Source organism: Hypanus sabinus, chromosome 27 (genome assembly GCF_030144855.1).
Source record: "Hypanus sabinus isolate sHypSab1 chromosome 27, sHypSab1.hap1, whole genome shotgun sequence".
Lineage (NCBI taxonomy): Eukaryota > Metazoa > Chordata > Chondrichthyes > Myliobatiformes > Dasyatidae > Hypanus > Hypanus sabinus.
In genome coordinates, this window is record NC_082732.1 from 38380785 (window position 1) to 38403115 (window position 22331).

General features: G+C 38.7%; 1 protein-coding gene across 4 annotated transcripts in view; it reads right to left on the reverse strand.

The window, feature by feature from the left end:
* ube4b (ubiquitination factor E4B, UFD2 homolog (S. cerevisiae)) overlaps positions 1-22331 on the reverse strand; it is an 88743-nt gene that overhangs the window by 38918 nt on the left and 27494 nt on the right. For 2 of the 4 annotated variants that reach the window (XM_059952242.1, XM_059952244.1), the window contains exons 2-9: positions 21305-21399; positions 20128-20263; positions 18221-18308; positions 17876-18020; positions 16519-16747; positions 8080-8215; positions 6123-6223; positions 1565-1679 (exon numbers count right to left, since the gene is read on the reverse strand). In XM_059952242.1, coding sequence (XP_059808225.1) covers positions 1565-1679; positions 6123-6223; positions 8080-8215; positions 16519-16747; positions 17876-18020; positions 18221-18308; positions 20128-20159 — 846 coding nt within the window. In that variant the 5' untranslated portion in view covers positions 20160-20263; positions 21305-21399. The remainder of the gene's footprint in view (positions 1-1564; positions 1680-6122; positions 6224-8079; positions 8216-16518; positions 16748-17875; positions 18021-18220; positions 18309-20127; positions 20264-21304; positions 21400-22331) is intronic. The other 2 variants (XM_059952243.1, XM_059952241.1) reach the window with 2 other exon arrangements.

Sequence of the window (22331 nt, forward strand, 5' to 3'; positions counted from 1 at the left end):
TCAAACTAGAGAGCACATCTTTAAAGGTGAAAGGAGAAAGTTTAAATGAGATGCACAGGGCAAGGTTGTTTTTAAATACATAGTATTGTAGGTACCTCCAACATACTGCCAGAGGTGACAGTAGCAAATATGATACTGGCATTGAAGCAGCTTTTAGATATGCAGGGAATGAAGGGGTATGGATCACATGTAGGCAGAAGGGATTAGTTTCATTTGGCACCATGCCCATAATATACAGAGTGGGCAAAGCACCTATCCAGCGCTGTACTGTTCAATGTTCCATGAGATTTGTGTGCCATTCCCAACTTTTCCTAATATCCCCAAGAGCATTTCTATAAGCAATTCAGAATTTTAAGCATTCAAGAATCTATCTTTGTATAAACCAACATATTATCAATCCATTATTTCCCCTTAACGTCCCAAAGTCATAACAGAATCTCCTTCACTTTACAATCTAGGTGAATTAACTGTTAACCTCTAAAGGGCAAGGTTTTTAAAAAAAATCAGATTTAGAAATTAAAAATTTGCACCAAAAGTTCTGATGTAAAGCACTGCAAAAAGGCAAATAAAATTTAGAACAAGCACAGAGGACTGCAATTTAAATTGTTATTTAAATTTAGGTGGAACTTAAATCTTGTCAATTCAATTATTTAAATGAAATCAACTGTGGATGAGAAGCTCCACAATCCCCATTTGTTATGCTTGTATTGCTTAATTGAAACTGTTGGATAATTCAATTTGTTGGTATAAACAGGTTTATCAAGAGTAGTTGGCATTCTAGCATCAACATTCACTTAGAGGAAACAAATAAAGTCAAAGGAAGGAAAATTTTTTAAGAGTACACCAGAAACCACAAAAATGCATTAATTATGCAAAGCATTTTAAAATATAGATATCCAAATGTCACGGTATCTCTAGTTTTAACTGTAACATTAATATGAAGGGAATGGAGAGATCGGGATTATGTTTAAGCGATGGGATTAGCTTGCATTGACATCAAGGTTGGCCCAGACATCTTGGGCCAAAGGGCCTGATCTTGTACTGTACTTTTTATTTATTATTTTTATAGTGATACAGTGTGGAACTGGCCCTTCTGATCTAACTGTCTGCATAGCCTGCCCAGCAACCTACCCATTTACCCAATACAGGTCAATTTACAATGACCAATTAACCTATTAACTCATATCTTTGGACTGTGGGAAGTAACCCACACAGTTACAGGGAGAATTTAGAGATGGCCCCGGAATTGCACTCTGAACTCCAATGCTCTGAGCTGTTAACAATGTCACACTAACCACTACACATATGAGTGTCATCTTGTGACTTGTCTCCTCGATGCTCTTCTTACATTGTATCACAGCATCTATTGCATTCATCCAAGAAGAAGCCTTAGTTTAAGACCTCATTTAAAAGCATGTGGTCAGTGCTGCCCAGAAAAGCAAGTGGACAAGGCTTTGTATTAGTCTCTGAAACTACAGCATTCTGATCAAGAGACAAAAATGAAGGAAATTTGACATTTTTCAGAAGGTAGGAATTGATGAACCCAAGCCTTACTTCAACTCACCTGTTTGAATACCTCTTGGTCCTGATGAGTCATTCTAACCAGCTCTTGAATGAATCCATAAGGAAGATTCCGGCACAACATATAGGGCACTAGCAATGACTGCTGTAACAAGGATCTGTGGAAAATATATCCATGTGTTAGATACATGTGCTATGACCAAAGTGGCTGAAGTCACTTCGCACTTCAGTTCAAGGGCGTTTATTAGGTGCATCAAAAGTCAAACTTACAAAAAATAGTTAAAATAGTGAAAGGAGAAATGCCAACATTTACAAAATGATATCTACAAGTAAACATAATAGCTCCGTACTTAATTCTTGTCCAGTGTGAACTCTTCACAGCTCCTATCACTGTCCCTTACTGAGGGTGAAGAGCTCTTTTTTAGGCAGTAGGACGTGTCATCTTTAATTACCAACAAAGGTAACACAAGACTACACATGAATTAGAATATGATGCACCCCACAGTGTAATTACAATATTACAAAATAATTAGAAATATCTACCTTAAATACAGTATACAAACACTGTATACACATTCCTATTACTAAAGAAATAGAATATTCTGCTGTGTATGACGGGAAAGATGCCAAAAGCCAACCTGAGCCCATCAGCTCAGTTTACAACTAAACTAAATTTTGGTGTGTGACTCCGAATGTATGTAGCAATGCGGAGGGAGAACTGGGTTCATTACGTGACTATAGCAGGGAAGACACTGAAGTGCGCATACTCACTGCAATGACAGCAGAATGACAAGGCAACGTTTGTGTGTGAGTGAATGTGTGGAAGGAATGTGCCAACCAAGTGACAGATCCAGAGGGAAACTGGGTTTCGTTACAGTCGCACCAACCAAGAATAGTGTAGAAATATAGCAATATAAACCCATAAATAATTAAATAATAAGTAAATTATGCCAAGTGGAAGTAAGTCCAGGACCAGCCTATTGGATCAAGGTGGATCCCTCTGACACTCTGAGGGAGGAGTTGTAAAGTTTGATGGCCACAGGCAGGAATGACTTCCTATGACGCTCAGTGTTACATCTCAGTGAAATGAGTCTCTGGCTAAATGTACTCCTGTGCCTTACCAGTACATTATGGAGCAGATGGGAATCATTGTCCAAGATGGCATGCAACTTGGACAGCATCCTCTTTTCAGTGCTCCCCGCCACATCCCTATTTCCCCTCATTAACTTTTGTAATAACTCCATGAGTAAGACTTGCTTTACTAAAATGTGAAGTAGTTGCACAGGAATATTTAGAGAGCCATTAAGGTTTACTTACATCAAGAATTAGTCTCTGGCTTTGTTCCAGAATACCAGCATTATTAAAACACTAATGATAGTAAGATGCAAGAAAATGTTATTATTCCATTAGCATAAAAACTATTTTATAACCTCAATTGTAAATAAAAGAAACTCAATTATTTGCTATTCCGTGTTACATTTATATATCATTTCCTATCTACTAATCAGCAATCCTACCCTTCAAAGGTGAACTGCTCTGAGAGGCCTTAATACCATAAAAAATAGCAGCAGAATTAGGCCATTTGGCCCAATGAGTCCACTCTGTCATTCAATCACAGATGATTTATTAACACTCTCAACCACATTCTCCCTTCCCCCACTAATCAGGAACCCGTCAACCTCCACTTCTAACATACTCAATGACTTGGCCTCACAGCTGATCGCGGCCTCAGTAACTTCTATTGCTTCAGGATTGGAGTTTAAAAAGGGAAAAGTATGGTTACATTTGTATAGGAAATTAGTGAAGAAGCAGCTGGAATATAGTGAATTACAGGTATTTGGAAATCGTTATTTAAGGAAATGCTAACGCTCAGTGCAGTCCAGAATTGAATTAGATTATGAGATGCAACAGTTGCCCTATTATGAATGACTAGTAGTTGTTGTTCTTTTCCATGCCTTGTTGTACATCAGGTGGCAACCTTGCCGGTTCTTCAGCATTTTTGTCTTTTTTTTTTACGAGGCCGAATTGCTAGCTCGATGTTCTATCTGAGAGGATGATAGAGACTAGACTACAGGAGGCACTTGAAGGAGACATTGATAATTTTTTTTAAGCTCAAGAAATTGAGGGCTGTGTGGAACTGACACAGAAGAGATATACCTCTGCCATATTACTGAAGGGCAAAGCAGTCTCAAGAACCAGGCAGCCTGCTGTGCATTCAGAGATGCACATCATTGTTGTTACACATGGTTATTTGAGCTAATGTCTTTCATGTCTTTCCTGACACATAGAACCAGTCTGGCCATTCTCCACTGACCTCTCTCATTAACAAGGCGTTTTTGCCCACAGAACCGCTGTTCACTGGAGGTTTTGTTTTGTTTTTTTTAAACATTCTCTGAAAACAATAGAGACTGTTGTGTGTGAAAATCCCGGGAGATCAGCAGTTTCTGAGATACGCAAACCACCCTGTCAAGCCGCAACAATCCTTCCACAGTCAAAGTCACTTAGATCACATTTCCTTCCCATTCTGATGTTTGGTCTGAACAACAATTGAATCTCTTGACCATCTTTGCATGTGTTTATGCATGGAGTTGCTGCCACATGATTGGCTGATTAGATATTTGCATTAATGAGGTGGACAGGTATACCTAATAAAGTGGTCACTGAGTCTACATGACATTTCCAAATCTCAGATTGGTATTATCCACTAGATATGAGAATGGAATTTGAACAACCCCCACCCCACCATGAGAAAAACAAACCTAGTCATGGCTCAAAGTAAGAATTAAGTTAATAGATATACTGGGACGATTTTAAAGTTTCTTAAAATTTGCTAGAGGCCAGCATTTAACATCTGCCTCAAACTGATCCTGGATTTTAGCGGTAACATCTTACTCAAAACAGCTGCACCTCAAGAATGCACCTAGAGCCTACTCAATTCTCTAAGCATAGCTCCAATGCCATATACAAATTCACCAACACTGGCATTGAGCAGATAGTGCCCGAGTGATCCACACCATCAACCTATCACTCAACATCAGTAAAACTAAGAAACTAATCGTTGACTTTAGTAAAGCAGAGGTCAAACACAGGCCAGTGTGTATTGGTGCATCAGCAGCTTTAAGGTTCTTGGTGTTAACATACTGGATGAGGGCCCAGCACATAGATGCAATCACAAGGAAGCCACAACAGCATCTTTTGGAAGGTTATGGTGGTCTTGCACACTAAACACTAATAAGTTTCTACAGACATAATGTTGAAAGTATCCTGACTGCACATTTCTCCAACATTCATGGACTTAAGATCTTGGACTTTTTGTGTGACTTTATTTTACTTACATCTTATGTGTGCCTTGTGCTGTGTGTGACTGTTGGTACTGTGCTTTGCACCTTAGCCCCAAAGTAACACTTTTATTTGGCTGTATTCATATACGGCAGAATGAAAATTAAACTTGAACTTGGCCGGTTCCATCGTGGCCTGTAACAGCGATTTGAATGCAAAGGAAGGCAAGCCGTAGTAAAGGTGTGGATCAGCTTAGCACTTTCCTCCCACCATCAAAAGTATCTTGAGCACTACCTCAAGGCAACATCAATCACACATCCCAACTATCTGGGCACTGCCACCTTCATACAGAAGCCTCAAGTCCCAAACCACCAGGTGAAACAACTGCTACCTTTTATCTTCCTCTCATTTCTTGAGCCAATCAACATAATCTAATTATTACCTCAGTATAACAATAAGACCACTCTGCATTACAACTTGGTGTCCCAATTGTAATTTAATTTTGCATAATTTTGTATGTATTTGTTTTTTTTGTGAATGTTGCATCTCTAATGCAGTGGGTCTGTGATGCTGCTGCAGTTGTGTTTCATTAAGCCTGTGCATCCATTTACTTGTGTACATGATAAACTCTACCTTGACCTGCTGAGTTTCTCCAGCAGTTTGTGTGTGTAACTCACTGACCTGCCTTTACATTAATTCAGTAATATTATGGCCAGTACGAGATTGCCTTCCTACTCACCCTCATTAACTTAAATTCCTCAGTCACAACAGGATCTGAACTTGTGTTACCAATCCAAGTTACTTGTCCAAATACATAATTATACAATCCTGTGAATTGTGTTCTTCAGATTGCCAAGAATTCTACACACACGGTCAATTGGTTTGATTCACCAAGGCAAATAAAAAACCTACAGTGGTGCAGTGGTGATATGGCTCCTCTAAAGGGACTGTAAGGTGCTCCTTCCCCCCCCCCCCCCCACTAGCCTTCAGGTCACCTATGGGCAAGGTGTAGCACCTGCTTAGCATCTCCACCCCAGATCAGTCACGTGAAGCCATGGGAGCAGGTAGTGATGGTCACATGAGCAGCTGGTGCACATCACAACTCCTGGTTACGCAAACACTGATGTCAGGCAGACAGTCTCTGAAGAGTATTGACAATGGCAGGGGTCACCCCTGTTGTAAAGACACTGTCCAGAAGTAGAAAAGTTTGCCAAGAACAATCATGGTCACAAAGACCATTATCACTCACATCATACGACACGGCACCTGATGATGATGAAATAAAAACAGAAGTGCATTTATAAATTGATCAAGAAACGAACCTTGGCTGTGTGAGGGCTCCCTGCAGCACAAGAGCAGTATGGGAAATACACTGGGATCGGATGTTGCTGAGCAGCTGACTCACAGATGGTTGACTGCACATCTGAAAACATTTTAGAAATGTCTGGTTACATTTAAACATTCTGCAATCACTCATTCAAGTGCAACAATTTCAAAAGGTAGTGCGCTATGGACTTAAAAAGATTCCACTTTCAAATGTTAAATACCCCTTCCCACAGAAAATCATTGAACAACAATTTGTTAATTCATATTTTTGCTGTTTCTTTAATTTATTCCACAAGAACATATACACGGTAACTAATTATCAGAAGTGTGTCAATGCTGTGGCAGGACTGGTAGTTTATTTTTGAATACTGAATAAAAGTCAGTGAGTATGCTACCTACTACACATTAGGTTGTGCAATTAACCAAAAATCAAGTGGCATTAAACTGGATGCAGTCAACATGTTTACTGAAGTGAAGTGTATTTTTAGTTAGCCGTTGCTCTTTGAAGTCACTTCGTGTTCCCTGCTTCAAATATCAGCTGCCATCAGGGGTTCATTGAAAAGCCTTGCAAATACAGGTCTCAGCCTGAAACACTGGCTGTTTATTCCTTTCCATAAGAGGCTGCCTGACCTGCTAAGTTCCTCCAACATTTCTGTACATGTTACTTTTCAAGTATCACTGTCACGTTTAAATGTAATTAATCTCGGCAAACCAATATAATTTAAACTACTACTCTTTAGAAAATATTTGCCGCATGTGAAAACCTGCAATGAATTTGGCACAGGTCATATAAATACTTCCAATTAATGACAAGAGATATTGCTCTTGGCCATTCTCTACTGTCTGCAAGTACCCGCGTTCCAGTTCCTAAGTGTGGCTGGACCTAAATTCTGGTTTTTATCCCACAATGTCTTTCAGCAAGCCGAACAATCAACTACCTCCTTCGAAGGTAGCTGATAAAGAGGCAACTAAGAGACAAGTGATCTGAAGAGCTTTTAAATGCCAATTAATCATCAGCACAGCAGCCACTTGGGAGACCATGCTTTGTTATTTGAATTTGTAGATTGTAAAAATACTTATAAAAGACAGGTGGTACAAGAGCCTGAACACACACACTCACACATTTTAGGAACAGCTCCTTACCTTCTGCCATCACATTTCTTAATGGACAGTGATCCCATGAACATCACTATTTTGGCCCTTTTTTACACTCATTATTTTTAATATCTACAATTTATAGTACATTTTATATATTGCACTGTACTGCTGCCACAAAACAAATTTCATGACCTATATTAGTGATAATGAAAGTAACACGCAAAATAGTGTAGGAACTCAGCAGGCTAGGCAGCATCTATGGGAAAGAGGAAACATCGACTTTGGGACAAAGCCCTTCATCAGGGCACAAAGGGTCTCAGCCGGAAACTTTTGACTACTCTTTGACAGATGCTGCCTGGCCTGCTGAGTTCCTCCAGCGTTTTGTGCATGTTGCTTGGATTTCCAGCATCTGCAGATTTTCTCATCTCAGTGATAATGAACCTGATTCTGATCTAAACGGCACGCTTTTATTTTAAAAGTCCATTTAAAAGGCTTCAAGTCCTGTTAAGATTTCTGCCATCAGATATTCCACGTTCACTTTCTCTCTTCCCTCCCAATCAAATATATTTAGAGGCTTCCAGCAATGAAATTAGCATGTCAAAAGAATCAGATCACTGTGGTGTTGCAGCTTTATTGATTTCACTCGATCCAAATTCTTTCCTCTGCCAGCATTACAGGACAACTGAAAGAAATTCTGATTAAATTAACCTGGAGCCTCATATAATGGCACCTCTAAATATGACCACCAGCAATGAAAAGCAAATGGGGTCAACTTGTCTAATGGCTCAATCAGAGAGGCTGATTGGTGATTTTTACCAAGAGCGATTTAAGGAAATGTGTTATTTAGTAATATACCTTTGGAGCTTTCCGTTCTTCTATTCCAACTCTGTCAAAGCACTCGATGAGGTAGTTCAACATTTCCGTCTCCTTACACGCTTCAATTGTGAAACGATCATTGCCAGACTCTGAACAAGTTCCAGTCGTACCCACACTGAAAAGGAATAAGTGAAAATTTATATCTCTAAGTAGTTTGCTCAATGGTATTGGCCAGTGAGAGCATTCCATGCTTTGCAAACACAGTGCAGATACACTGAAGCAATTACGTTGAATCTAGAATTATCCACAGAATTTGAATACCGGACTCACGAAGAAATCCAAACTAAAAGTAACATGTATACCATTACTAAAACATCTAGCATTATAGTCCAGAACCCAGTTCTGAACAGAGAGAGGAGAGAGAAAAAAAATCTAATGAGACACTAATCAGATGTTCCCTTTCCAAAAAAAGGTAACTAAAGTTTAACAGACTGAAGCCTGTTAGCAAAAAGATGTATTTTCTCATAGAGGTCCTTTGAAGACAGCAACAACCACCCTTGGCCAGGTTTTCAACAACCCTATATAGAAGAACACATACGAAAGTTGTCATGTTGAGAAAAGGGGAGTAGGGAAAAACTCAGAAATTTTTTTTGGGGGGGAAAAAAGATACTTTGCACGCTCCAGATCACATTAAAAACTACTGCATAACCAGTCAAATTGCTGTTTGAAAGAAATGTAATTGTTACAGTGACAGTCAGGTAATCCAAACTGTTATTTTTACAGCAGTCTTACAGAAATCAAGATAGATAACACAAAAATATCATGATGACCCAACTTTTTAAATGCATGCTATCCGTAGGCACACAGCAATCTCACAAGTAAGCTCAAGAGGAACAACTGTTTGAGCAACAGAAACACAAATACTGGCTTTTGCATTATTTTGCAAAATGTATTTAAAATTATCAGCTTAAAACATCAAACACATACTCAGATGAAGTTTGGAGTGTTAAGTTAAATTCTGGTTACAAAGCCAAAAGGACAAATCCTATCTATTTCAGGTTGAGCAGAAAATGTAACCCATCCTCAGAAGTACCACTCCCTACAATGGATTGTCCAAATTTATCAAGTATGACAAATCTACTCTGAATTTTGCACTACAAGTTCACATATAGTAATGGCTCAAAGCATGTTACATGCAAGATTCTTAGAGAGAAAGATCTGGTTTAAAGTTTGCAAAATTTTGGAAATTAAGACAGCATTAAAAAGACTGCTGCATCCACCAATCCTCTCATTTTCCCCAAGTACTGAATGAGATTAGATGGCATCTTGATTGAAACACTTGTCACCTGTATTAATCCAAGTTCCAGCTTCACTTTGCCTTCTACCCAACAAACAGGAAATGTATTCATCTACAAGATCTCCATTTAAATTGCACTGCAAGCACACACCAAAAGTTACTAGCTAGCCTTCAAAACCCAAAATTGGGTTTTCTCATCTTAATAGGAAAAATTGTACCCAACTGAAATTGGGAAATCTTAATTTACAACCAAGAAAATAAACTACTATTCGATAAGGCTCATTTTCCCCTTTTTCTCCATCGCATTCTTCCACTTTCTCACTGTAGCTATTAGCTCCTTACTAATCAAGAACCTTAACTGCAGTCAATGATTTGGCCTTCACAGCTGTCAACAGCTACAAATTCCATGGTTTTAAGAAATTCCTTCTCATCTCAGTTCAACTTGAGACCTCCTAGATTTTAAGCTTTTGGAAAATTATGATGCTTATAATTAATTTGTCTAATAAGAATTATTTGTGTTCAATTTAGAAAATAGTAGCTTTCTTAAGCCTGTTACAAATAAATCAACTAATCACAAGAAAAAATCTGAAAATCTGTGCTTGCACAACCGATTCACCGTTACTGTAACACTCCCCTCTGGGAGAAGCATCATTTTATTTTTGAAGTACACAAATTACAGAACCAATGTAGGGCACTGAAAGTGATGGATCATTAGTTTCCAATACACTATGTACCTTAGCTTGTAACATGATAGCGTGCAATTAACTTCTTCAAAAAGACAGCAGATGATGAGTCATTAGGAACTTACAATAAATACCTCCTTTCATGTGGCTTGCAGGTTATGAATATGCTGTAAGAATCTTACTGTTACTTGGTTATACCATTCTAAACTTCACTTATTTCCTGGTCTACAGTGTTAATCTGCCACAGTAGGAAATGGAAAAAAGTGAACTAAGGAATGTGAAGAGGACAAGTTAAAAGCTACTGCAGTACAAAAAAAATCACATATTGTTAGTTACACTTCCAAATGCATAAACCCATGCTGTTATAATAAACATTGCCAGCTCCAGAAAAATGGATACCTGGAACCAAACTGCACGCTAGATAAATCAACATCGTCTTCCTCATCATCAGCATCATCATCACTGCTGTCCTCTGGTAAATCAGAAAGGGCGTAGAGGAGGAGAGAAAAGGGATTGGTGTATATACTACCAGAGCAAAGATTGAGAGAGATGAGTGTTAAGTTCATTCAGGAAACCTACAACAGCCACTGTTAAAATGTCAAAATAAATCACAATGTACAAGATACACAGTTGGGGTATTATAAATGGAACTCAGCTCTTCAACTTTTCACACTGAAGTTCAAATAGAGCTCAGTATCTATATTAAATGCAAAAGTTTAAATGCTGCACTTCCCCATAATGCCCAAACCACATTCTAGCAGGTGTTAAAAATAATTTTATATGTCGGGTCTTGTAAATAGGCCATTTAAAAGTGAAACCAGGTTTTAGTAATTCTGGCTTCTGCTAATATCACCTATAATGCAGCTGAGTGATAAAGATTCCAAGTTACACACAAACAACTAGAAATCAAATTTCAGGTTTTCTTTAGATACTATAGAATGCTGATGTGAGGTAAACTATCAGCTTCCATCCTAGATGACATCACAAAATTGTCACCACCCTTAACCAAATCAGATGAATTGGGTCCTTGTTTTTTGTAAATGCCAAAGCACAAGGATATAAGAACTTTAGAAAAAGTAATAAACTGAATTTTGGCAAATGTTCACATGCCACTAAGCAATTAAAGTACCTTTCAGAGTATCAGAGATCCCACCCAAAACAGCAATGTATTAAAGTAACTGTTTCAAAAGTTTGAAATGACCAGTCAGAAATACTGTATCAATTAAGGTGCAAGTTCTAAGCTTAACTGTACGAAACAGTGAAAACTCAACGATAAATTTTTGAATCAATTCTGCCAATAAAATCCTTCATTTAAGTCTCTCATCTTATATTTATTATGACCATCTAATAATTCCCTTTCTCCAGCTGATTTACTCAATCTTACAGCACAGAAACAGGTCTTTCAGCCCACTCCATCCATTCCAATCTTGTTGTCCATCTGTACTGTTCCCTTTTGACCAGTGTTTTAAACTGAGCACATTATCTGCATTACTCTCTTACAATACTTTGAATATAAATTGCCCTCAACTGTCTCTTCAGGAGGATGTTCCCTACACATTCAGAACCATTCTAAGTTAAATCTGATAATATCTTATCCATTCCACTAAACTTACATCCACGGCAAATACCTTTGTTTGTGTACCCTCGCAGCTCCTCTTAAATTTAAAATCATTACCCAAGTCTCATTTTTCTTCTGCGTAAACTGTCCAGTCTCTTCAGCCACTCCTCTGATCAACTTCCCAGTCCTGAGTACCAGTTTAGTTGCCCACTACTTCAAATTTTCTTGGCAGGTAAATATAACATTGCAGACAATACTGTGTTGACCCGCCACCCTCAAAACCATGGCAACCTCCTTAGTAGTTGATTTTCAGGTGCTTTCATTATTTTCCTGGTTCAGCCAGCTGCTTGTTTCCCCTATCAATTAGGCTTGTATTTAGAATCCTTTAAGAACATGTATTACATTCCACCAGGCATGAATCTAATTTCCAATGAATCCTTGGCAGGCAATCACCAGTTTCACCGGTCATTGTTTCAGGAGCATAGAATAGTAGTCAGGCTTTTGACTATTGCTGACTAGGAAAGCAGATGATAATTTCCTCAGTGAACAATGATGAAATGCTTTGGTATTTAATAGCATGCAGTCCAATTATCTGTTCTACCGTGGCTTGCTATTCATAAAATGGTTCATGCAATATCTTACATAAAATGCAGCTTGAAACATTTTATATTCCTCAATTTAGAATTTTTGCTTTCTATTTTAGCTTGACAGGTTTCTTAATTTAACTTTTTTTAAAAAAAATTTGCCATCCAATCTGCAAACGTTTCCTGAAATCTCCCTGGCAATAATCCCATCCTTTCATCAGGCCTCACACACTTGACACCTCATCACATTACTTCTTGAAATAGGGCCTCTTACTTTCAGTCAATCATTTCTCAGAGTTACTCCGAATCCATGATATGTTCTTAAATATGTTTTTCACCTTGTCGGAATCAGAAGCAAGTCACTGGCACACATCATGAAATTTGTGTCTAATTTAGTCCTTTCATATTGAAAGTACTCAAACAGTGAAAGTAATTTATTTTAAGTGGTACAAAATCATCCAATACCAACGTTAACTTTCACAAAATGCAATGAAGAATTGCATTGCTTAAATTTCCTCTCAAGTTTGCTGCATTTTCAAATGCTATTTCTACCCAAAAGATAGCAAATCTTACACAAAAATGCAAATTGCTTGGAAGTATAAGTTTTGTATTTAATCCATAAAGCCACACTACTAGGAATCAAAAATTTTAAATTCTCATAATAAAGCAAATATATTTAATTTCTGCAAGAATGAGCATTTTTAGAATAAATGTTCCTCTGTCAAGTAATTTTAAAGTTTAACACAAGATTTTTTCCCTCCAAAAATTTTTTTTTAATAAACACAATACCTAGAAGGTAGCTGGTTCAATGGAGAGGAGCGAGAAACTGTAGAAGTTACTGGAAATAATGGTGGACCCATTATGGAAGATCTTTGTCTTGGAGAACTCATTTGGACTGAAGGACTACTAGGTACAGTCTGTGGGCTAGAAGACACAGAGGCAACCGGCAATATATTGGTACCAACAGTTCTTAGCCTGGGAGAAGTAGAGAATGGGGGAGGGCAGCTCACGGTGAAAGATGGTTGTCCTGAAGAGCAGGCTTGAGTCGAGGATGGACAAGTAGCGAAGGTGCGTTGGTATGGAGAACTGGGAGTCAATGAAACGTGACTGGCAAAGTTAGGCTGCTGGGTGGCACTGCCAGCAGTCGTGGAGTGTTGGCCGGCTGAAAGGAATCGGAAACTTGGGCTGCTTCCATACAGACTAGAACATTAAGACAGAAATCAGAAAGAATGGAAAAAAATGATACAGCATGTAAAACATTAATAAGGCTGTGATTCTAAAATTGCAAATTCACATGCAATAGCATTTATACAGAGGCACAGTATCATTTCAATTATATTCCCAGGTGGTTTTGTAATATTCTGACAATATTAAAAAAGTCACAAAGCTATTTCATCACGACTGATCGCGAAATGTGCAGTCACTTAAAATAACACGTCTTACACTTCTTCCACCAATAATGGACATCACTGTCACTGACACAAATTGCTTGCAAGAAACCCCTCTGCAGCTTAATACCGAAGCAAATAAATGATCAACACCTAGTAACAAATCGGTCCCTGATATGAAATTGCAGCAGCCACAAAAAGAAAATAACTTCTGAATGAAATTGGATTAGATCCAATTTACACCACAAGGATTTTGCAGACATCAAAAGCAAAGAATCAAATGCATCTCATTCCCTCAATGAACATCATCTTTTCAGACAAAAAAAAATCAGAAATTTAGTTAAAATTTGAATAACATGATTTTTAAGAAGTTTTTAAAAAACACAAAGACATGACTTTACAATTACAATGGAAAATATTCTCAGGAAAAATTGCATTAATCTCTAATTGGCCACAGGCATGTAATCACTGGATCAAAATAGAAAAATAAATTGAATTATTGCTTATTAAAAATACAAAGCTGTGCATATACCACTCAAGCTTAAGTGTGATTTATACCCAACTGGCAGGTTTTACACATCACCGTGGGAGATATTTGCAATTTACGTCCTGACTACTTCTCTTCCGTTTCATTGCCATTTTCTTCCATTTGCTGTCAAAGCCCAAAGTTCTGGAATTCTGCGTCTTCTACCCAAGACACTTCTTCAATTCTACTTTTCTACCCATACCATACCCATTTTCTGCATGGCCTGGTGTCAAATTTAGTTTAAGAATGCTTTCAAGTCTCACTCAAGCATTATCTTCCTCCTCTAAGACATGGGAGCAGAATTAGGCCATTCAGCCCATTGAGTCTGCTCTGCCATTCTATCAAGCTGATTTATTATCCGTTTCAACCCCATTCTCCTGTCTACTCCCGATAACCTTTGACACTTACTAATCAAGAATCTGCTTAAAATATGCCCAATTAGTCTTCACAGCTGACTGTTTTTTTGTGGCCACCATGTCTGTAGTGAATTCCAGAGAGTTGCCACCCTCTGGCCAAAGAAATTCCACCCCATCTGCTTTAATGGGACATCCTTCTGAGTCTGTGCCCTCTGGTTTTAGGAAACTCTTTTCCACATCCACTCAGTCTAGGCCTTTCAATATTCAATAGCTTTCAATGAGATCCCCTTCTCTTTTAAACTCCAGTGAGTACAGGCCCGGAGAGATCAAATACTCCTCGTACATTAACCCTTACATCCCAGGATCATTCTCATCCACTTTTGACCCTTCAAGAAAATATCACTGAGACTTTAGGCCATGTCGTAGATTGTTTTACCATACTTGTTGCATAATGCAGGATGACATCAAGTCACAACCCCCAGCATTTATGACAATTAGCCAAATAAATGAGATTTTGCAAAACATTACATCAAAACTCTTCCATGTTTCAATTATAGCTTTTTAAAGTTTAAGAAAATAAAGTATACATGATCAAAGTACCCAAGGCACAGATGCTTTCACATTCCCTCCTCTCCTACACCAACAGCTAAATTACATATCCATCATATAAATATATTTCCTCAATTGCCTAGTGTCGTTTCTGCTGTGCTGGGGAAAATAGTTTAGATTTAAAACCAATTTCAAGACAGACATGACTAAAGCATCAATCAGACACCCAAAAACAATGCACAGAGACTAGTGGAGGAACTCAGCAGGGCTGGCAGCATCCATGGAAATAAACAGTCAACGTTTCAAGAAAAGACCCTTCTTCAGGACTAGAAAACACCAGAATAAGAAGGTGGGAGGTGATGGGTGGAAAAGGCAAAGGGCTGGAGAAAAAAGGAACCTGATAAAGAAGGCAAGAGTTTCTGAGTTGCAGTCTCATTAGTTCTAAAAATAAATCAGTTGAACTTCTCTCTGTTGCATAGCTCTATTGATTAACCATACACATTTAAATTTACTCTACACATACTAGGGATATAAATTATTCTAATTGTTAAACTCAACTGGTATAAATATCCTGGATAGTCACAGCAAATCATGATTGCTTAGCCACTACACAATCTAAAAACAAACAAATCTTCAAGTAAACCAGAGCGCACTAATATAAAAGTAATGATAATTTGGAGAGCGTCCTTAACAGCCATATTCTCGACTTTTAAGGAAAAAAACTAATTACAAAGGTCAGTTATAGAAACAAGACAAAATGCTAAACATGAAAAAGGCCAAAGGGCTTCCAATAGTGGGGGAGTCTAGGACCATAGGGCACAGCCTCAGAATCCAACCCTTTTAGAACAGAGGTAAAGAGGAATCTCTTGCCACAGACAGCTGTGGAGGCCAAGTCACTGAGTATATTTCCCGCCGCTGCCTGTAAGGAGTTTGTACGTTCTCCCCATGACTACGTGGGTTTCCTCCCACAGTCCAAATACCAGTTGATAGGTTAATTGGTTATTGTCCCGTGATTAGGCAAGGATTAATCATGGGATTGCTGGGTGGCATGGCTCAGAGGGCTGGAGGGACTTATTCCACGCTGTACGTCAATAAATAAAGCAGAGGTCGACAGATTTTTGATTAATAAAGGTGTCAAAGGTTAAGGGGAGAAGGCAGGAGAATGGGGTTGAGAGGGGAAAATAAATCAACAATGTATAGCTGAGCAGACGGATGAGCCAAATGGCCTCATTCTGCTTCGATGTCTTAAAGTCAAAGGGATCATATTTAAGTTTAACCAAGAGAAAAACAAAAGATCAAAATTCAAAAGCCTTTTTCAAACAACTTGAATATATAGTTTTACTATAATACATTAAAAGTAGTTAAGTGTAGAAACCTCAAAGAAAAACAAACCATTAAGAAAATGGTTGTCTTGCCTATCCCCACGTTGTCTATCACAGATAGCTCCATTTAAATGACAAAATATAGTATCTCAACATTTTTTTAATTGTAAAAATCAATAAATAGAAAAGGAAATTTCAGGACTTTTGAGATGTACCTTGATAAAGAACTGGCACCAAATGAACCAGGACTACAAAACATAGGACTTGTTCCTTGACTTGACAAAGGGTTAAGTAGTAAGCTCCTGTCAGGTGATCTTGCAGCAGCTGCAATAGGCTGAGATGTGGCAGTCAAACTGGCAAATGGGTTGTCTTCTGGCATTTGAGTGGACAGCATCAGAACCTCCATCAGAATCTGGCCAATTAAGTCCTTCCAGTCTGAAAATACTAGAAGCAAAAAAATACTTCATAAAGATTAATGATTTGATTTGTCAGATGTACATTGAAACATAGTAAAATGCATTGCTTGCATCAATAACCGCAGTCCAAGGATGTGCTGGGTCAGGCTACAAGTGTCGCCACATTTCTGATGCCAACATAGTACGCGCACAACTTTCTAACACTTACACCCATCATTGAAATGTGGCGGCATTGGAGCACCTTGGAGGAAACAGTCATAAGGAAAATTTACAAACATAAGGAATTGAACTCTAGTCACTGGAGCTGTATTAGTGTTATGCTAACCACTGTACTACCCCAACATACAATACTCAACTTGATTTCAAAACACCAGAATTCTGAAATGTTGCACAATGCACTTGCGTCATACTTGCTTAGATGACTCAATTGTACCTATCCAACATAACCCTAAACAAATGCTAAGTGGATGACATTAAATTTTTTTGACTGGAAGTCCACTTTCAAATGAATGTTTATTCTGAACACTGAATATCCACACATCTCCATCTAAATTAACAGAGAATTACATAGAAAATCCTCCAAGAGGACCACGTCCTTGCCAATGCGTGCCTCAATGACCAAGAGAGCTATGCTGGCTACAGACAGGTCCAAATGCTTTGACTCTTGGTAGACTCTTGCCGAACAGCTCAAAGGGTAGAGGCCAGATGACAAAGTTCACTGGTCCTCCAAGTTCAGGGGTTCAGCTCAGGGGCCAACAACCCTGACTGATCAAACAAAACTGTTATGAAAAAAGCAAAGAATCCTTCTACAGGTGTGTGTGGCCAAGGACAGACAGAGATGAAGGACCTCTGCAGTGTAATGGGCAGCAAGTACATGCTGAAAGAGCTCAGCAAGTCACATAGCGTCTATGAAAAGAAAAACTGTAGACAGTTTTAGGCCAAGACCCCTCACTAGGACTCTAACTTAGCACCTGTGTTTGAGGCTGGAACAGTTATGAACATGCTAAGAAATGTTGGTGATATGGTAAATGTTGGCAGTTTTCCAGTAAAACAGGAATTATTTAACTTCTAATTAAGGATATTTACAATTTTCCAAATCATTGAAGATTGACAAGGCTCCACTTTAAGAACATCTATTACTGTCATTAGCACTAACCTTCTTTTGGGCCCTGTTTAAACTCTGCAGCCAGGCCAGGCAAGAAGATCACATCCCTGTCATGTTCCTTCCAGGAGACTCGGAAAATTTTACAGATAAGTGAAAGTGCTTGCTCTTCTGATACGTCCGGTGCTAAAGACTGTTCCTAAAAACAAAAGTTATTACTGATTAGCTCATCATTCAGATCTCCACAATAAGATTAAAGGAACAGGAGGAGATCATTCAGCCCCTCAAATTTGTTCGGTCTCTCCCGGTCTCATGTACCAATCATTTTCGGGTATCTTTGGTTTACAAAGGTTTACCAACCATGTTTTAAATTACTTAGGAAAACCCAATACAACGTACCTTATCAGTCAGGCTTCTCTTTTCTCTGCGATCACCCTCATCAACTTCCATATTTTCAATTCCGGAGTCCACATCCACTTGGGACATGCTGTTTAAGAGGAAGACACTTTAACACTTGAACTGAAGTATCTTTAAGTTAAACAAACTTGAATCTGTGCATATCTTTTAAATGAAACAACTGTATAAAACAGTCATAGTTGGTCATTTGGAGCTAGTATCTTAAAACTGCAATGAATGCATTTATAATGGAAAATAGACCCATACATTAACTTCATTGTTGGCTTTATTATCATTTAGTTATCGCAATGCAGCAATTCTCTAATAGAAGTTTGGTACTTCATTTGCAATACCCAAGAACAAATTTATTACTTTAAGGTTACTATAATTTTCCTATTTTGCACAAATTCTTATTGGTACATGCCAGTAAATAACTCAGCTGATTAAATTGCAAATGTTATGCTATTAGGGTCCAGTCTGTCTGTAACAGCCATTTCCTCCTACATTACATTTACTTATTCAAATTCCCATACGATCTCAAATCATAGACTAATGTAGCTATCTATATTTATCACACTGCAACAAGCTTCATTATTCTAATTAAGTCCTCACTTTTAATAATAAAAAAACAACAATGTTTGAACTACAATTCTGCAAAAAAAAACCTCTTACGATCCAGATAAGTTTGAAGTGTTACATTTTGGAGAAGTCCTTAAGACAAAGGAACAGAATTGGGCCATTCAGCCATCAAGTCTGCTCTGCCATTCCAACATGACAGACCACGGTCCTGTCAAAGCAGGGTAGGAAACAATCTGTGAATGGTAGCATGCTGGGAACTGGGAGACCTGGGTGTATAACAATAATCCACCCAAGGTGGCACTGCATGGTGAGGGGAGCATTTGATACGCTAACCGTCATCAGTCAGGGCAAGAGAACAAGCACTGTACATTATGTTGCAGTTCTACAGGATGAGACAATGCTGCACCTCGAGTATTGTGTATAGTTTTGGTTACCCTGTTATAGTGGGTGGTGGGGTGGAGATATATTTGACCAAAGAATGTGCAAGGCACTCCTTCCCTCTACTAGCCTGCAGGGCACCCTTGGGCAAGGTGTAGACTGCTTAATCCCCCAATCAGGGTCATGTGAGCAGGTGGTGGACGGTCATATCAGCAGCTGGTGCCTATCACAAGTCCTGGTTATGTGACTACTGAGGCCAGGCAGACAATCTCTGAAGAGTATTGATAATGGCGGGATCACCCATCACGTAAAGACACTGCCCAGAAGGCGGAAATGGCAAACCACTTCTGTAGAAAAATTTGCCAAGGACAATCGTGGTCATGGAAAGATTACAGTTGCCCACATCATAATGAACAATGAACACTACAGGAAGAATGTTATTAATCTAGAAACAGTGCAAAGAATATTAATGTAAATATTGCCAGGACTTAAGTGCCCAAGTTATGGTCAGTGTTTGCATAGGCAAGCACTTTGTTCCTTGGAGTTTAGGAGATTGCAATGATCTTGTAGAGGTGTACAAAATAAGTGGAGCATGAAAAGGCTTAATGTAGCCCATTTCTCAGGAAGGAACTAAACCCTAGAGGGCATAGATTTGTGAGTGGGGAAAAATTTAAAAGGGAAGCAAGGACACCTTCTTCACACAGAGGGTGGTGCATATATAGAACATGCTGCTAGAGAAAGAGATTGAGGCAGGGACAATAATTACACTTAAGAGACACTTGGATACAAATATGGAGAGGAAAGAATTAGAGGAACGTTGTTCAAACATGACACCATGGATGAGTTGAACCAAAGGGCCCATTTCCACGTTAATACAACTGCCAAACCTTGCTGTCCAGTTATTGTTCCCATACAATAGCTCTACACAGGAAGGTTATCCACATATCGAGTACCTTTTCTCACAGGACACACTGTCAATATCCATACTCTGAGATCGGGAAAGACTCTGAGACTGGTTTTCGAGGCTATTCGATGGGGAACTGCTGAGCGAGCTCACCCCTTCACTGCTCTGGCTTCTATGTGCAACACCTGGGAAAACAGACGACACTCAGAGTCACAAATCTGCTTAACTGTCAACGATGGAAGTAAAGGATTTTAAGTTGGTTTTAAATATGTTTCTTTTCAGCTTCTGTTGTAGTAGACAATGCTCAAGCATAATCCTAACATCTCAATCTGTAACAGATTTTGTAATTTCAATTCTATTTAAACTAATGATTAATGCACTTCAAAATATGAAGCCCACCAACTGCCATGACATCATGGAAGTTGTTTGATTACGGAAACAGAACCTGCCATATACCTAACATTTATGACAGACATAGCCTGGTACGGAGACATCAATGCCCAAGAACAGAAAAGCTTACAAAAATAGTCGATACAGTCCAGTACAGAGGAAAAGCCCACCCCATCATTGTACACATTTACAAGGAGCACTGCTCCATTATGAAGGAGCTCTACCATCCAGCCAATGCTCTCTTCTTGCTGTCACCAGGAAGAAGATGGAGTCGTCTCAGGTCCCACACTACTAGGTTCAGGAACAATTACTACCTTTCAACCATCAAGCTCCTGAATCAATGCGGATATCTTCACTCACCTCAACACTGAACTGATTCCACAACCCATGGACTCACTTTCAAGAACTCTACAACTCATGCTCTGTGTTATTTATTAGTTTTTTTTGTATTTACATTATTTGTCTTCTTCTGCACTTTGGTTGCCTGTCAGTCTTTGTGTGTAGTTTTTCCACTGGTTCTACTGTATTTCTTTGTTCTGTGAATGAGTCGCAGACTGGCATGTGGTGACATAAAATAACTTTGATGATAAATTTACTAATATTCAGCTCAGATAAAATAAGTAACCTTGACCAGAGATAGAATCAGAGAGTGGAAACTTCAGTGCAGGACAAAGAGCATGGCACTCAAGTTAATTTTTTTAAACTAATCAAGGACTTGATATTACTGAAATCAGAGACTGTCAAGAAGTCCCACACTTAACAGAAAAGTTTGATTCATTACTGTAATTCAATGTCAAAGCATTTTAAATTGTTCAAAATATAGTGGAGAGATTTACCCACAATTGACAGCACAGTAGAAACTTCAATCAGAAAACCTCTGTAGCACCCCTCTCCTGGTGCCAAGGATCTCCATTTCTCTAAAACAGGGCATCTAGAGGCACCAAAGCAATTAGTCAAGACAATAATACTGGCCATTTCAAAACTCAAGATCATCCCAATTCAAGCTGGGGCATTATAAAAATTAAGTTAGAATATATGGAGGAAGAACTCGGGGGGGCGGGGGTGGTCTTTACTGTTTTGTCTTTTATAGGGGAAAGCCCGTATGATTCGCATAGCATATCCTACTGCGGATGGAAAAACTAGATAAGTAGAACAAGAACTGTTTGAATATCATGTACTTTAATATGGAAAATTTCCTGCAAGGAAGCTAATGTTCGATTAAATTAAACTCAAATCAATGGATCACTGTACTGATGGACATTGATTCAGCAAATACACACAAAATGCTGGAGGAGCTGTGCAGGACGAGCAGCATCTATGGAAATGAATACAACAGTCAATGTTTCAGGCTGAGACCCTTCATCAGACCTTGGCCTGAAATGCTGACTGTTTATTCATTTCCATAGATGCTGCCTGTCCTGCTGAGTTCCTCCAGCATTGTGCATGCATCTTACTCTGGATTTCCAGCATTGCAAAACCTCTGTTTATTGATTTAGCAAACAGAAGTTTACTGACCAAATTCAGAGTTATTCAGTGATAAAATACACCCTCCAGTTTGAGAGGGAGAAGGTAAAATCAGATGTATCAGTATTATAGTATTATCAGTATTACAGAGGCATGAGAGAGGAGCTGGCCTAATTTGATTGGAAAGGGACACTAGCAGGGATGATGGCAGAGCAGCAATGGCTGGAGTTACTGGAGGCAATTCGGAAGCTGCATGACAGGTACATCCCAAGATGAAGTAGTATTCTAAAGAGAGGATGCGGCAACCACAGCTAGCAAGAGAAATCAAAGACAGCATAAAAGCACAAGAGAGGGCATATAATAGAGCAAAAATTAATGGGAAGTTAGAAGATTGATAAA